The sequence below is a fragment of the Callionymus lyra genome, chromosome 12, assembly GCF_982586985.1.
Source record: "Callionymus lyra chromosome 12, fCalLyr1.hap1.1, whole genome shotgun sequence".
Classification (NCBI taxonomy): Eukaryota; Metazoa; Chordata; class Actinopteri; order Syngnathiformes; family Callionymidae; genus Callionymus; species Callionymus lyra.
In genome coordinates this window covers 11,865,521-11,882,185 of record NC_141829.1, presented here as the reverse complement: position 1 = coordinate 11,882,185, position 16,665 = coordinate 11,865,521, and the positions used below count along the sequence as shown (strand labels likewise).

Below are 16,665 nucleotides of genomic sequence, written 5' to 3'. Positions count from 1 at the left end.
AACAAATGTGTTTGTGTTATCCCTTGTGTTGTCTCTGGGTCAAGATGAACCAGAGGTTTTTAAAACAAATGTGTTGGTGGTAACCCTTGTGTTATCACAGTGTCAAGGTGACCCGGAGGCCGTAAAACAAATGTGTTTGTGGTGTCCCTTGTGTTGTCTCAGTCTCAAGGTGACTTGAAGGCTGCAAAACAAATGTGTTGTGTTATCCCTTGTGTTATCTCAGGGTCAAGGTGACCCAGAGGCCGTTAAAACAAATGTTTGTGGTATCCCTTGTGTTTTCTCAGTGTCAAGGTGACACAGAGGCCGTAAAACAAATGGGTTTGTGGTATCCCTTGTGTTTTCTCAGGGTCAAGGTGACCCGGAGGCCGTAAAAAAAAGGGGGTTTGTGGTCTCCCTTTCATTGTCTCTGGATCAAGGTGAACGATCTCCTTGGCTTCCATAAATAAACATTTGATTTGGCTCACCTTGACCCAGAGACAAGGGTTAAACATAGAGTACAATCAATTCCTTTTTATCCTCCTCTACTGTGACACTGAGACACGAGTTTGACGTTGAATAACTGCTTAAATGTGTAAAAATAATGATTTGAGAGACAGAGGTGAACCTCATAAGACGTTTGTGTTCTGCTGACAAAACATCCTTCTTTGATGATTTCCTATCGGGACGACTAAATACGTTCTTGACGGCCGTCCAATCCTAAAAGAAAAGCAGAATTAAATCAAGCTCCTCTGAGGTCACACACTTAAACCCTCCCCGTCTTCATGGGGACCGGGTCGGAGCTGTGAAAACTAAACAAAACTAATCACATTACTCTGCTCCAAATGAGATCCAGACGGGGCCTAAGAAAATCTCCTTGTTCCTCCCCGTACCCCTACCGCTTCTTCCTCCCTGCGTTTGGACTTCCTTTATTGGCTCTCTCGTCTGCTGTGACCCCTCTGATCTTCGTGTCCCCCGTCCCTCCTCTCGCTGTGTTTACAGCTCAGTTACATCTCTGATCCCGGACCAGACGGCCTCCACGTCTCCTCCAATTATTTAATCCACGTCGGAGAAACTTCACGGTGGTGAAGAGAAATCCCGAGGAAAGGTTTGAGCCCACATTAGTGTGTCTGTGCCGTGAAGGATCTATTATTTATCACCGGTATTATTATAGGTGCGGCGCTGTTGTGCTCCTCAAATATTCATGTGATCCAGTTGTTTTTCGCCAAAGTGCGAATATCCTAAAAAAAAAAAATGTCTTTGTTTTCCTCTTTTCCTTCTGTCTCCATTGAAACATTCCTGCTGACCTACTATTGTTCTCTCGGCGCTTCTGCATGATGAGAAATCCAACAGTTGTCATGACGATACATTATTGTCTTTAGTTTCAATATTTAGAGACAAAGAGTCAAATTGTGAATTATTTTTTTGTTAGTTTTATTTAATAAATTGCTGCATAACACAACTATCTATGACCATAATATATATTTTTAAACTATTAAATCGCATCCATAAAAATATGATAAAGTTCAAATTAAATATAAACTATATTATTCATAATTCATAATTACCAGAATATGTAGTTATACATATTTTTTTTCTTTTGACATTCTTTAACTAGACTTTACCTCAAATACATACAATATAATTTTTTACTTTTTACATTTTCGGAAAGTACCTTAAATTTGAACCCAAATGAACTTGTAAAGTTAAAAATAATAAAAAAAGTATATAATTCAGTTGAATTATATACTGAATTGTTTTTTTTTTTTTAAATACTATTAAACTAGACTTAACCTGAAATACATACAATATAAATGTATATTTTTTAAATTTTCAAATGTGAACTCCAATTACTGATAAAGTTATAAATAATAATACACTATATCATTTACAATTACTTAACTATTTAAATATTACAGCTTTAAAAAAAAAAAGACTTAAACTAGACTTTGCTTCGAATATGTACAATATAAATGTTTATTTTATAAATTTACATTTGACCTCAAATGTGAACTCCAATTACTGATATAGTTATAAATAATAATACACTATATAATTCAAAATTACTTAAAATATGTCAATATTACATCTTCTTTTTAAATACTTTTAAACTAGACTTTCCCTCGAATATAGACAATATAAATGTTTTTGTTTTTGTTTTACATTAAAGTACCTTTAATCATTCTTAAAAATGTAAGTAAATACCAAAATAAAATAAAAAACAGAAAAACTAAGTTTATGGCATAATGCATAGTTGTCTGCTTTATTTACACTATATAAAAAAACTAAAATACACATTTGTTCAGTTTTCCTTCCATCTTTAAGTGTTCTCCCTGCAGCTCACGTCGGACAGTAAAAAGTGGAAGCAAACACTAAAGCCATGCTGCGTGGTAACAGTCGCATGAATAAACAGACAAACACAAACTCACAGAGGACACATGACACACGCACAAGTGGACACGTACATGTACTCGCTCGCAGCGTGTGGGGCGGCAGATACGTTAATAATTGATCGACTATTTTCTCCGCCTTGTTCAGTTGAATGGGCTCCGCTGTCTGTCCACGAGTGGAGATCATCGTCACGACGAGAGGAATTCCACATCCAGACGCCCTTTAATGTGGGCAGATGCTGGAACGTCTCGTGTCTGAGAACCGCTGCGTCTGATGCGCTCACAAAATACAACTTGGAGGAATTTACAAGAAGAAAGAAACTAAATACGTTCTTCGACACCTTTTATGGCTATTGTAGGACATTTATACTGTTTTAGTCATTTAAAATAAATCTCTCAACACATCATATTCGATCCTTAGACACCGTAAAATGGAAATAAATAGGATAAATATTATATATCTTTAGTGTTTTTCAGTTTCAGTTTATTTATTCTTGTCCATTTGATATTGAGTTCTCTTTTAGCTTCTTTATCCATTTCTTATATTTCAGATATGTTTTTCTGATCCTATATAATGTTGAGTTAAGTACTTTCATTTACATTTAATTCTCAATATATCAAGTTTCTTTACTGTTCAATCTTTTAAATCAAAATCTGTGAAATTTAAAATGTAAATCTACTTTAAAATACTGTTATTTAATACAGTATTGTCTCTTTAATGTCAACTATCTATTGTTTGGGCAGATATTAATTTTTCGTCTTTTTGCTTGGTTTCTTATGATTAAATCCGAGAAAAAAGGGTTTTATTAATAATTTCACAATGTCTAAGTATCATGTTAAAATAAGCTGTTACAGAATATTTACAGTTTTCTCAATATTACCAAGAAAAGAAGATGATATTTTAATTTAAAAGTTTGAGTTTTGAAGTAACATTGAGCAAGAATGTGGTTGAAACATGTAAACATTGCAACATTTCTTTCTGCTGTTTGTATTATTGTGTATTTTATTGATGATGCAGCATCAATGTGTTAAACTACAACAATCTTATCGTCAACTACAAACAAATAACGATGACAAATGAAGGAGGAATGACGAGGAATTCCTTCAAAGTCAGACAAAATCTTGGTTTAATTCCCAAAGAAGTCAGTATCAGAGTTAAGGCTGTCAACCAATCAGATTGTACGATTTGATTGAATGTTACGTCATCATTATTATCTTGTACAGAAGATAATAATCATCTCACAAGAGGAAATATTTAAAGCATCAACCACAGAAATTTGAATAAAAAAAAAGTGGAAAAAAAACAATTAATTACAAGATAAATATTCCTCTAGAAACAGGTGCTTCTTAAATCTACTTTTTATTCTAACAAACGTATTCAAAATGTATATTATTATTATTATTAGAGGACTTTCTCGGGGCTTAAACCTTCAGGGACAACCTCTGCCGACTGAACACTCGAGTAATAATTCCTCAGTCGTGTGAACATTCTTCCCAGAAGTCCGGGGAATGTCCAGTGACCCGCTCCGGCCCGCCAGACGTGGCACCGGCGTCCCTCGCTGACCAACTGTTAACTGTTCACCAGCAGAGAAGCCGGAAAGTACACGTCTGCGCCCGCGTCTATAAAAGCCTTCAGACCCTTATAATTGAAATAAACAATATCTCCCAGTTAATTACTGGCCTCGGCTAATTAAAGAAAGGCCGTGGTCCTCGGCCGGGACTTTAAATACACCACTTGGACACAAGAATGCAGGACACAATTCAAACAGGCAGAAAATAGCAGGAGCTCTGTGTAATTTTGGTCGAGGACCGCAGGGGCAGAAAAAAAATGTATAATTTAAGCCAGAAATTATTCATTTAACATAAACGCTTGTTTTAAAAAAAAAAAAAAAAAAATTCATTTGAAGAGGAGGTGGAGGAAGGGAGCGAGTTTGTGTGTTTGGTCTGAGTAAATAACTTTAGTCTGGTCCAAAGACATCCGTGCACGGGTTAAGTGAAGTTTACGAGTGTGTGTTGTCTCACACACACACACACACACACACACACACACACACACACACACACACACACACACACACACACACACGTAGGAAACACTCAGTTTTGTTTGTGTTGAGCTGTGACTTCTTGAAGAGCTTTATTGAGGACTTGATTGTTGCTGATGGTGCCGACAGTGGACAAGAGGATACTTCATCATTCATTCATTGTCTTTCCCAGCTACTCAGGGATGTAGGCAGGGGACACCCTTGACAGATTGCCAGTCTATCATAGGACACATGAAGGCTTAAAGCTGATCGCGTCTCTCTATAGTTGTTGATATTTATAATCACTGTTTCTTATCTTATCTTGAACTCTGGTGAACTTTATCGAAGTCAAGGCCCGGGGGCTTAATCAGTCCCGAAGGCTATTTGGATGAAAGTCAAAGTAGATAAATGTTCATTGTGATACGGGCGACTTATAAAGATGTCGGTGATTAAGATTAGATAGAAGGGCACTGGTGATGGATGTCAACAATACGAGTGTTTGGTGAAGAAGAACAAATATATTAATTTCAAAGACGACAATATAGAATCCAAACGCTGCGTTTCAACTTGTTAGATTTTCTTTTAAAAGTCTCCTCGTCTCTCTTTTCATCAGCCTCACAGTATCCATCAAGATGGAGTTCATGATCATTGCTATAAAAAATGTTGTGTAACTGTGTGTCTGTGGAGCTTACATTTGTCTTCCACACGTGTGTGTGTTATTATTATTGAAGATAATGTATATACTCGCGCTGTCAGTAATACTTGGATTCATTTGGATTAATAACTACTCAACAAAAGTTATTTGAATCTATTTGAATCAATTTTCCATGAACACACTGATGTATACATTGCAATTGTGTGTTTATTAAACACATTTATTAGTACAAATAAACATGTTGGACCAGCTGCTCGGACAAACTAACTTGTTGACTTCGTCCGAGACAATCATGATTCTTTCTTATTCACGATAAGTTATCAATGTGACTAAGAATTCCAACATATTTGCATTATTTACCATGTATTTACCATGTAATGTTCAATATAATCCAAAGAAAATGTCCATCCCGTCGACGATTGTCCTCCTTTACGGCCTTTTTTTTTTTTTTAATCTGATTCTTACACGTGCAAACGGTAATTACACTTTCAAAAACCTCCAAACATGCGTGTGTTGGTGAGACCTGGGCTCAGCCGACGATAAAAGAAAACAAAAGAGGTGAAGAGTTCAAGTGTGGACGACTCTCCTGATAAGACGGTTCCACCTTGAAGCAGTAAAGTCGTGTTTAGCGGATGACGGTGTTAAAAAGAGAACTTGATTGAGATCTGGATGGAGGACGGGGGTTCTCCTCGTCTGACTCCTGAACCCCGGGGTGTAAATGACATCGCCGTAGCTTCTTCCTGTGCATCATAAACGCTCTTGCAATAGCAAGTTTGTCTCTTCAGTCATTGTTTTCCTCTCAGACATTCCTGTCGTTGTCGTGCCTTTTAACGACCTTCGAGAGTCTGTCTGTGTGTCGCACGTCTACCTTTTTTGTGTGTCGCTGTTAAAAAAATCCACACAATAAGATCCAGTCGCCAATAATCTGGTGGATTGATGTGGTTTCAAGTCCTCGCGCTCGCTAACTCCCTCCACATGTGTCTCAGATTAAAAGAAATCACTGACGCTTTTTTATTGCCGCCTGTGTTTTCTAGCAGGTGTGTGTGTGTGTGTGTCGGTTCACTCGCTCGTCATTATCTTCACGACAAGTTCATCTTAGTGCGTTCCCCCGCGCAGCCGTGACGTCATCTGGTCAGACGCGCTCTCGACCAATGGCGTCGCACGGCTGGCGGCGCTGTATCTGTGTAGTTGACCTGGTCGTGATATCGTAATAAAAAAGTACTTTTTTTTTTTTTTTTTTTATAATCATCCGTCGCTGCTTCTGCTTAGTCATCGACGGCTTATAAATGCGACTTTTATGTGGAAAAGCGACGGCGTTTATCATCCGCTTAAACTTTTATGTTCCGAGCTTATTGATGACACAGTAGTACGTTTGATTGACAGCTAGATAACGGGTTATTTAGTGGACAAATGTCATGTCACACGAATGCCATTAAGAGGAGTAACGTCTACTTAAACAGTTATTTTAATACACTTTTAACAGTTGAAAGTTCAGTTGTCGACTGTAAATTAAATTAAATTTGGCACAAACTTTTCGTTAATTTGCCAACATGGCATCTAAGAACACGATCGAATAACTCAATAATAATTCACTGTTTAAATGTGTCCCAACTTTTTAAATTTCGAATCATTCAGTTCTATATATTTCTGTACTTTTCATCAGTTCCGCAGCCAGAATACATTAAATACAGAGCATTTGATTGAGATGTTGCAACGGCACTGTGTGCCTTGCTTAAGTGGTGGAATTAATCCAACAAACATGCGGCAGAATTATTGTTGTCTTCATGCGACGTGAGCCGAGTCTCATGGCGGTCGTTCCTCCATGTGTCCATGTGTAATGTAGTGAAATGAAGGTGAACTAACCCGAGTCAGTTCCTCCGTGTATTCAAACCTATCCCCGTAAATACTTCCCAGCGATGATCAGTTTGAGACTCACCGTGAGCTTGAGCAGCAGAGCTGTGAGAGTATCCGAGCGCCAGCAGCGCCGTCTCCACCAGCTGAGAGAAGAGAATGTCCTTCCTGACCAGAACGAACTCCGCATGCTCGTCTCTTCCGTCGCCGGCGTCCGTCGGCATCCCCCCGTCACACTGCTCCACCACGCAGAAGACCGGGATCATCAGACCTGCCGAGGAGGTTTCGAGTTAGTCTCCGATCAGTTCAGAGCGTTAGCAAGTGTTGCTACACTGTCGGCAGGTGAGGCGTGTGATCCTCACAGGACTCTCTGTTGGAGTGAAGTTATGTTTGGCTTCACCGTGAACTCAACGTTGTTTATTTCATTAAAAGTTTCCTAATAATTCAACCATTTATTTGGACTGGATCCCGTTTGAGGGAGTGTCTGAGTAGAGACATGTTTTTTGGATCTTTTCGCCTATTCCAGCATGGAAGTCATTATTATCTGTCTTTTAATTCTGCCATGTGAAATGGGCTCCTTGGCTGTGGTATGAGCCATGTCAGTGCTTCTGTAGTTTACACATCATGAAGAGAAACAAGTATTAAAACATATCAATATTTGTCATTATCGAGTGTTTCAAACTTTCATCAATAATTAAGGAGTCGTTATAATAATATACTTTTTTTTCTCTATATTTTGTCTTTATTTGTAATGTTTATTCAACTTTTAATTTAGAGGCAACATTATATTAAGACATGAGTTATATATTTTGTAACTTTTATTATTCACCGTTTAAACAACTTTCATTGATAATTAAAAGGGAACATTATATTTTGAAGTTATTAAAACAGTGAATAATAAAATGACCAGATATGGAGAAAATTCTTTCATCGATAATGAAGAGGCAATGATTTTATTTTCACTTTTTTAATCCATATTTTGTCATTTTATTATTCACTGTTTAAACAACTTTAATTGATAATTAAGATGCAAAATTACATTGAAAGTTTTTTCTCATTTTTTTCATTATTAATATTTACTGTTTTAACAACTTAAATCGATAATTTAAACACTGTTTTCTCCATATTTGTTCATTTTATTATTCACTATTTACACAACTTTAATCAACGTTGTACTTTTACGTGGTTGTCTTATAGTTAATGTCCGGTTGATACAAGCAGTTCTATCAGTTTACGGTAAAATATACAATATTGTGATTGTGTCGTGGTTTCGGACAATTATTAATGTTTAACCTTTATTCTTTTTTTCCTAAAAGTCTTTTGTTTTAAAGCGACATGTCAGCAAATTATTTAGAGCCATGTGGAAGAAAGAAAGATGGACCGAGCGTCCCAGCCTTAATATTGACCATCAGCATGAAACCACACACACACACACACATGCACACACACACATGCACACACACACATGCACACACACACATGCACTTGACCCCTGAGAAGACCCGTGAGGTGAACCCAGCATCACCACCTCCCCTCCAGATCCACACTAGCTCTGGTTTAATCAGTCGATTCCTACATTTCTATTTCCTCCTCATTAATCACTCTCAGTCCTCTGGGCTCCGCCGGAGTGAATTACACACTCCAGTGTCGCGCCAATCCAAGTAAGTGAATTTTCCCCAACAGGGAAATATAACTGTCAACGCAGAGAAGCCTCTTCTGACCGTCTGTCTCAGCGTCTCTTTTGTTCGTCTGTCTCTGAGACACTGGACGTCATCGTCATTTCAATAATTCATATAATTAATATCATAAATAACTGGAGACCATAGTGAATGTTTTCACTTTTTTGTTGGCCCTAAGCATTTTTTGTGTCGTCTTTAGAAGTCAGGTTAGCTTGATGGCATTCTGTGCTAATGGCTACATTTCAAATTGTACTTTTTTTTAACCTTAAGGGCAAGATTATCTTTGCATAAATATGTAGGTGCAACAACCTCTATGAATACTTACTGCCCCCACAGGTTGAAGTTGGTTACTGCACAATAGCAGCTGTTGAAACAGTCACTCTTAAGTGTGACCTAAACATGATTGTGTGTGTGTGTGTGTGTGCACTTCCATGTGTGTTGCGCTCGCTCTCTTTTTTATGTGGCGACCGAGTGGTTTCGGGCAAGACACGTTTAGTTTCCCGTCCTGGAACACAACCTGTCATTATTACCCGCCTCCTTCCGCCCGTCCTGTCTCCTTCCTCACTCCCTCCTCCACACAGAAATGTGTTTTTGTCCGTGTTTGATCAGCTTCATGTGACCTCTGTTCGCCCCGTGACCTCTTGAACTCACGACGGGTCAAATATCGGAGCTTTAAACTCTTGAAACTTTTATAGGTTTTTTAATTATTCCAATTCCAAGTATTTGTCAGTGCCTAGTCAATTATAAATATCAGTTTTATCTGTATAAATAATGATGGATATTTAACATTTTGCCAAAAATATACGTATAAAGTAGGTTAAAGAAATCAGAAATAAACAAAGTACATTTTTACTTTCCTGTAAAGCTTCCCTGCTCTTTATAATAATACAACAGAACATTTTAAAGAGACAAAAAAAAGAAAATAAGCCTGATTTTCCAGGGTAAAAGTTACGATAATATGATCTGAATTTGTAGAATTTGAATTTGAACAAAAAAATAAAACGGCAAACTTGATTTTTTGGTTGTGTTTCTCTAAATTTTGTGTTTTAAAAAGAACAAGAGGATTATTTAAAATAAACCAAGAGTTACATAACAAATAGAGTCGTTTTTAAACGTCCAGATTTAATTCTAGATTAAATGATGCTGGGCTGTCTTGGCTCTCTCTTTTTTATTTATTTATTTTTAATATTTGAGTGACACATTGCTCTCTTTGAAAAAAAAAACCCACCTTATTATCTCAACTAACAGTTTAAACATTGTTCTTTATAGTAATAATCATACATTGTGAATCTAAACAATGTAACAACAGTGTCGTTACACACCTGTTTCTTCATCTACAAAGCTTTATTAATTTCAGCAGCTATAACACTTGCATTCTGGGTCGGGTTGTGTCCAATTAGAAAACATTTGGCCGCCATCATTACCTCACTTCCATTAATACGCTCTTGACTTTCAGCGTTGACCCGTGGACCAGGAGTGTTTGGCGGGTACAACACGCTCGTAAATAAAAAAAAAAAGTCTCAATGAATGCCGGGGATCAATGATCCGCTGGGACTTGTATAAATCTTGTTTATTTCAACGGAGCAATCTCTTTATTCATAGGGAGCTTCTGTTATACAGTTCCCCTCTGACTTGTAGATTAAGAGCGTTTGAACCAGCAGCTCCACGTCAACCCTGAGCCAAAAATACACTTGAGCCCAGAATGTGGATGAGCCCGGAGCCAAACGCAGAGTCTGGGTTCGGTACAAAATACCCCGGTGTGGCGGAGGGAAGTCATTACATGGGTGCTCACGCTGACAGGGTTTGGGGTTTTCACCTCCTTTTAAAGTAGCTTTAGCAACAAGAAAATGGGTAATAAAAGTGATATGATGGGACTTTAATTGAATTTTTCCTTCTTGAAACATTGTAATAGGTGTTTTTTAATCAGTTTAAAATCTAAAATCAGGCGACTTCATTTACTTTTATAGTGTCAAGATGGAATTACAAAAAAGTTTTTGGTGTAAGTGGAGGGTTTCTTACCACCCAGTGGTCTGAGCGGAGCCCCGTTGTGGCGTATGCGGGGTCCCGTCGGGCTCCCGTTCAGCTCCAGGCGACCCTTCTTCCCCGGAGGCGGGAGGCCGCTCAGGTCAGGACTGCCACCCCTCTGCTCGGGGCTGTCCTGGGTGATGGGACTCTCCCCTCCTCGCTCCATCCTCTTCCAGACCCCCAGCGGAGCCCCAGCCAGAGAGAATGAGTCTAGAAAAACAATCACAAATATGAGTTACGGAAAATCGCATTAGGTTTGAAGTGTTTATCGTATTAGCTTCTTAGCGCTAATGTAATACTTAGTCGAAATCAGATTAAAATATTAAAGATTTAAAAGAAAATACAATTAAATCCTGGATTACTAAAGGCTTATGTAAACCAAAATAAAATGGAAAAAGTGCTGAAATTTGAAATGAATGTTAAGTAAAGAAAGTGTGTCAACAAGAGGATCAATATACAAGTTCACAGAAATGTTCTGACTCGAGCTGAACTCAAACCAGGAAAAGTCTTCAACCTCTAATCCACCGTGTAGAAGTTAAAACTTATTTTAAAAAATAAATATTTGTAACTGTTGTCAGCTTTGGCAAAAAATCATGACCAAAGTAGCCTCTTTTTACAGCTAAATAATTGTTAATAATCTTAGAGATAATCTGATTGAGTTATGATGAACTTGAGCTTGCTTTGCATTGTGGGATGTCTGTTTCGATCGGGACGAAACGTTGACGAGTCTGGTTTGTAGCAAGTTGACAGCAGTGCGAGCCTGTGATCCATGTCGTGGTTAAACTGGTGAACATGGCGGTCGCCGCTTGTCTGAAGCGCCAGCTCGCTGCCAAGCCTGAGGAGACCGTCTGCTCATATAGGTGACACTGGTTCATGTTATTATGACGGAGAAACCTTTGTTATTATAGATCTTTTTAAGAGAATTTACATTATTAATACAGAAAATAGGTTAGATAACTGAGATTGGTGAAAATCTCTCAGCTAGTATCAATATTTATAATAAAAATGTCCTTTTATTTTAAACCTCTAACAACCATTCCTGTGCTTATAATGCTTTCCCATCCATTATTATGTCGCAGAGTTTAACCACATAATATGACACTAATCTTTATAACATATTTCTCAGGAACTTTCTTTATCTTTATAACATCTTTCTCTGGAATTGGTTTCAATTTGAGAAAATAACTTTCTGACGCTAACATGATGATCCGAACATATTATCTTTATTATCGTTTGATGCTAGAACTGTTGCTATCAGACAAGAAAATAAATGGAATTGTCGACTTGATCAATTCTCAACTTGTGTTTGTTTTTCAAACCAAATCTAAAGCATTACATATCTACGGGCTTCAGAATCTCACTATGTGATGAAAGTCTACAATATTATTTCACTAGAATTAAAATACTTCCAAACCAATTATATTATTATTTTTTCACATTTTCTGCCATTGTTATTTAATGAGTTCACTACCTTAATTTATCTTAGATCATTTTTAAAATGATCAAGAAGATGAAACCAGAGACTTGCATAAAAGCCTCTTTTTCCTATTTTGTACACAAGTTTATATGTAGTTTGTAGCAACAGAAAAACCACAACGTTGCAGTCACACTGTTCTGACACTGGGGGAGCCAGAAACAATTATTACAATCTAACCTATTTTGGCTTTAAAGCTAGCCGTAGAAGTGTAGCACTGATTTGTAATCGCATTGTAATAGCTTAAATATTTGGGACTTGTACTATTATTTAAAATAAAACAAATTATTTACACTACAGCGAACTCCAAATGACTTATAGCAACCACAAAAAAGCATCTATTCTGAATATTAAAATTAGTTTCATTAGTTGCAGGAGATAAACATTTATTTTCAATTATGAACATGTATTTTGGATTAATTTAAGAAAGTATTTTCTTTAAAGTAAAATACGAGCGCAAACACCAGTCAAAGGAACACAAAAAGACCACAGTTAATATTAGAACCCAAATTATAAAATTATAGAACATTATTATACAATGTTTAAGACTAATTTATGGACTCATGACTGTATTCAACCACTTTTAAAGTCATATTACGACTTTAGATACACAAATACAAACAAAAATGTAAGATCTTTTTCATAAAAATTGGTCAATGAAGGTAAGTTTTCAGACTAGCTCCTGGCAAATTCTGCAGCATGTTTCCATTAATATTGGGCTGGAAACTGGAGACCCCGGAGAAAAAAACTACTACTCAGGCATTCCTGTTATGGTTAACATTAATGCTGCTCAGATATGACTGACAGGAGTCACTTTTATTAGCGTTCGCACACAAGGTCAGAGCTAGCCAAAAGTCTAATAAAGGCTAATGGTACATCCGAAACCTCTGCCAGGCAAATGGGACGGCCCAAAGCCAAAGTATCAAAGAGCACCAGCCGTGGTTTTTTCGGGGCCAAATGGACTGTTTTATTTACACATGAGGCGCAGGACGACGTGAGTGAGCGACGGCGGAGATAAGAGTCCATCAGAAGAAGAAAAAAAAAAAATCAGAGATGCTAATCGAGTTAGCGATCAGATTCCTGAGTGGAAAAACACAGACGGGCTTTGTGGAGCAGCGCTCCAGATCCGAGGACCGATGTTTAAATGTTTAATATTTCTGGAGCTCTGGACTGCATGTTTAACACAAAACACCACCGCAGAAACAGTATTTTCCAGCTCCAAAAAAATGCATCATAAATTACAAACATTAGAGCTGATTAAAACAGGGCGGAGAGCGACAGAGTTCAGAAGGGAACGAGTGGAAGGTTTATGCAACGACGTGGAGAGTGAAGCGGCAAATAAAAGTGACCGCTACAAATGTGGGACAAACCAGCGAGCGACCGACAAATGTTAACGTTAAATCTTCGGGGTTTTTTAAAAAAGAAATCACAGCATCTCCGAGAGAATGTTTCTCATCACTGACGGGTCTTAACCTGCTGTGGCGTCCCTGATCCCTATCAATACCTAGCCTCGCCGACATCTCGCCATCTACACAAACACATGAGCGCACATCTTCTAATCTCACTTCCTGTTTTAATGACATTTCCTGGTGTTTGACTAAACTTTTCTTCTTGGAGGAAACACCACTGTTTCAGGAAGTGCTCATTCATAGAGAACTTTTTTCGGTAGATTTTTTTTTTAGTTAATTGTGTTGCCAAGAGTCTGAAGAATTCTCTCTGAATACAAATTGACGTGGTTTGAGTGGAAAACTTTCATTTGGAAAAACTCAACTCGTTGAATCTGAACTGGACTCGACAGAGATGTACAGACAGTTCGCTTTTTATTGTAAGAAGTAGCAAAAGTTATTCCAATTCCAGCTCTGAAGGCTGAATTCTTGAGGTCGGGAAAGCAGTAATGCGACGTGAAAGTGACACTTGTGGATGATTCAACAATTACAAAATATTTTAGCTCGGTATTGATGTGTCGACACAAACAAAAAACATTTGTTCCGCCCTCTTCGTGTCACTGTAATCGGCTGTTCTTATCATCCAGGACGACTAAAAACCAAACGTCTATATGACAAATAAAACGTCTGTAATAATATAACTTTTTAAGCCAGATATTTGTTTTACCTGTAAATGACTAATGAGGAAAAGCTAGCTAGTAAATCGGAAAAAAAAAAGGGATTTCGAATCAAACGTTATTTTCAACATCACCTACCCCTCCTTTAACCGTGTATAACACGTCGTTTCCGTTGTGTTGTTGTAACGTGTGTCGTTTATTCAAAACAAAAATGTGAGTTCACGTCAGTATCGTCATGTCATCGGTTCTTGTCAGAAAATGTCATCACCTGATAAGGTCGTATCTATTTTATGCAATAATAGCGGGCGTGTTGAGAAATACTTCTTCACAGACAAATGTGTCCGATAGTTACCCGATTATTACCTCCTCGTTATGTCTTGATGCTTATCTCGTATCTGCCAAATGTCTCGTGGCTCAATAGTAGGTGGAAGACGGTTAATATTCAATAGATAAGAGATTTCGTTGATAAGGACGTGGTCACAAAAACACCTTCTTTTTTTTTTCGTCACGTTTATCGTCGACTTGATGAAGTTTTTTCTGCGTCTCGTCCCCCGATGGTTCCTTGATTAAACCGCTATCAAATTCCACATTATTACATGATCCCAGACATAACAAATACACGCTCGGTGAGGGCCGGAGACGAGATTGCAGAGCGACGCCCGGAGAAAATACAAGAGAGAGAGAGAGAGAGAGGCGCAGCAAACACACCTACAAACAATGGGCGCAGTTCAAAGACGTAAACACACACAAACACAGTCCGGCGTGTAATTTAAAAAGTCAGTCTAAACTCCACAAATCAGACGACTGACAAACACCGGCCCAGTCCAAACACATAATGACCGTCAGTGTGCGACTGAGAGGACCCGATGTTGACTCTCTTGTCATGTGTGTGTCATTATCATCGTCGCACTGGATTTAAAACCACGAAAACACATCAACTAATCATCTTCTGACGCTGCTGACGCACTTATGAGAGTTACACCCCTTTTTTTTAAAGATGTATTTCAGGGATCTACTCAACCCTATGAATTCCCAGATTGTCCCAACGAGCCAGAGCTATATTTTTCCCTATTTTCAAGAGCAGTTTTGGAAAGATTTATAAACTATAAATGCTGTAAAGTATAAGAAGAAGATGAGCCAAGTTGTATAATGTGACTGTCGTAAAGAGAAACATCATAAAAATCAAGCTTGAACTCTATTTTACTACCTATTGTTTCATGTTGTATATTATCTATTTAAATATAAATCATTCAAAAATGTTTTAATGATTTCAATAAAAAGGTTGAAGGTCGAGAAAAGCCCAACAAAAAGACCAAAAAAAAGTCTTAAGACAATCAACCAGTAGTGAATGATAAAAATATGTCTGATTTATAGTTGTTAGAACATGTTTCATGTTCACTTTTATAGTTTTTTCAAGTCCTCAACGTCCAAATTTGGTCCAGGTTTGCTATAGAATTTGAAAATATATGCCAAATGTCTGCAAAACACAAAGACTGAACCAAAAATATCAATCTTAGCCAATGCTCACACTTCCTACGACGACACAAGGAGGAAAAAACCACATGAAGGTAACGGACTATTTCGAGTCGTCTCTGGATAGTGTCAACACAACAGGACGGTCAGTCGTTACCCTTTTATTTCACAAGTGTGTCAGTGGGAGACTCTCTTCTCTCGATGATGGGAACAGAAGTGGTGAAAAGGTAGAAGCTGAGCTCACTCACTGCCAAGAATCACAACCTTCAGGAACAAAATGCTTTTGAAATAAATCCATATGTTGCAGAAGAAAACTTTCCAATATCCACACATGCAGAGAAGATGATACATTTTTACTTGATTTACCTTCTAAGCTACTAAAATTGTTGTTGAAATCATGGTTGGTAAACTGATATTTTTGCAGTACTTTTTTTTTATTGATCCAATAGTCAAATAATTACTATAATGTTTATATAATTTTGTTTATTTTTACTTTAAATATTAAAGATCGATCAAGAATTGTTTAATAAATGTATTTATTTATTTTTAACCCTACTTTACTTTCTTCTATTTCCAGTATACAGCCCTTATTTTATATTTAAGTTGAGACCAGAGGGAACAGGAGTTGAACCCAACATCAAAAACATATATTTGCTTTGTTTTATTTAACTTTAAAATGTAAACAATCACATGCCAGTGCTCGTAGAAACATAATGAAAGAGCATCACATGAAAAAAGTTGATTTTTAAATGTATTTTTATCCAGATTTCTTCCTACGTTTGTGTCCAAAAGCATGGAACTATGGTTGTAAATCATAAAGTCAACCGTTCACACACACACACACATGTCGTGGAAAAAAAAAACCTCTCACCGACACTTTTTTGGAAGCCGTTTGTCTCTTAATTGGCGACTAACCTTCGTCTGTGGACGACAGAAGAGAAAGCGACTCTCCATACGAGTCTGTTCCGCTTCATGATCCCGAGGTCGTGACCTAATGCGCATTATTAAGACTGATAACAGGAAGAGGCTTGAACCGCTGATACACACCCCCATGGC

General features: G+C 37.5%; 1 protein-coding gene across 4 annotated transcripts in view; it reads right to left on the bottom strand.

Annotated features, from left to right (window-relative positions):
- The window catches only part of satb2 (SATB homeobox 2), a 45,133-nt gene that overhangs the window by 24,716 nt on the left and 3,752 nt on the right, over positions 1 to 16,665 (bottom strand). For all 4 annotated transcript variants that reach the window (XM_087804338.1, XM_087804340.1, XM_087804339.1 and 1 more), the window contains exons 2-3: positions 10,595 to 10,810; positions 6,982 to 7,167 (exon numbers count right to left, since the gene is read on the bottom strand). In XM_087804338.1, the coding sequence (XP_087660464.1) occupies positions 6,982 to 7,167; positions 10,595 to 10,766 (358 nt within the window). In that variant the 5' untranslated portion in view covers positions 10,767 to 10,810. The remainder of the gene's footprint in view (positions 1 to 6,981; positions 7,168 to 10,594; positions 10,811 to 16,665) is intronic.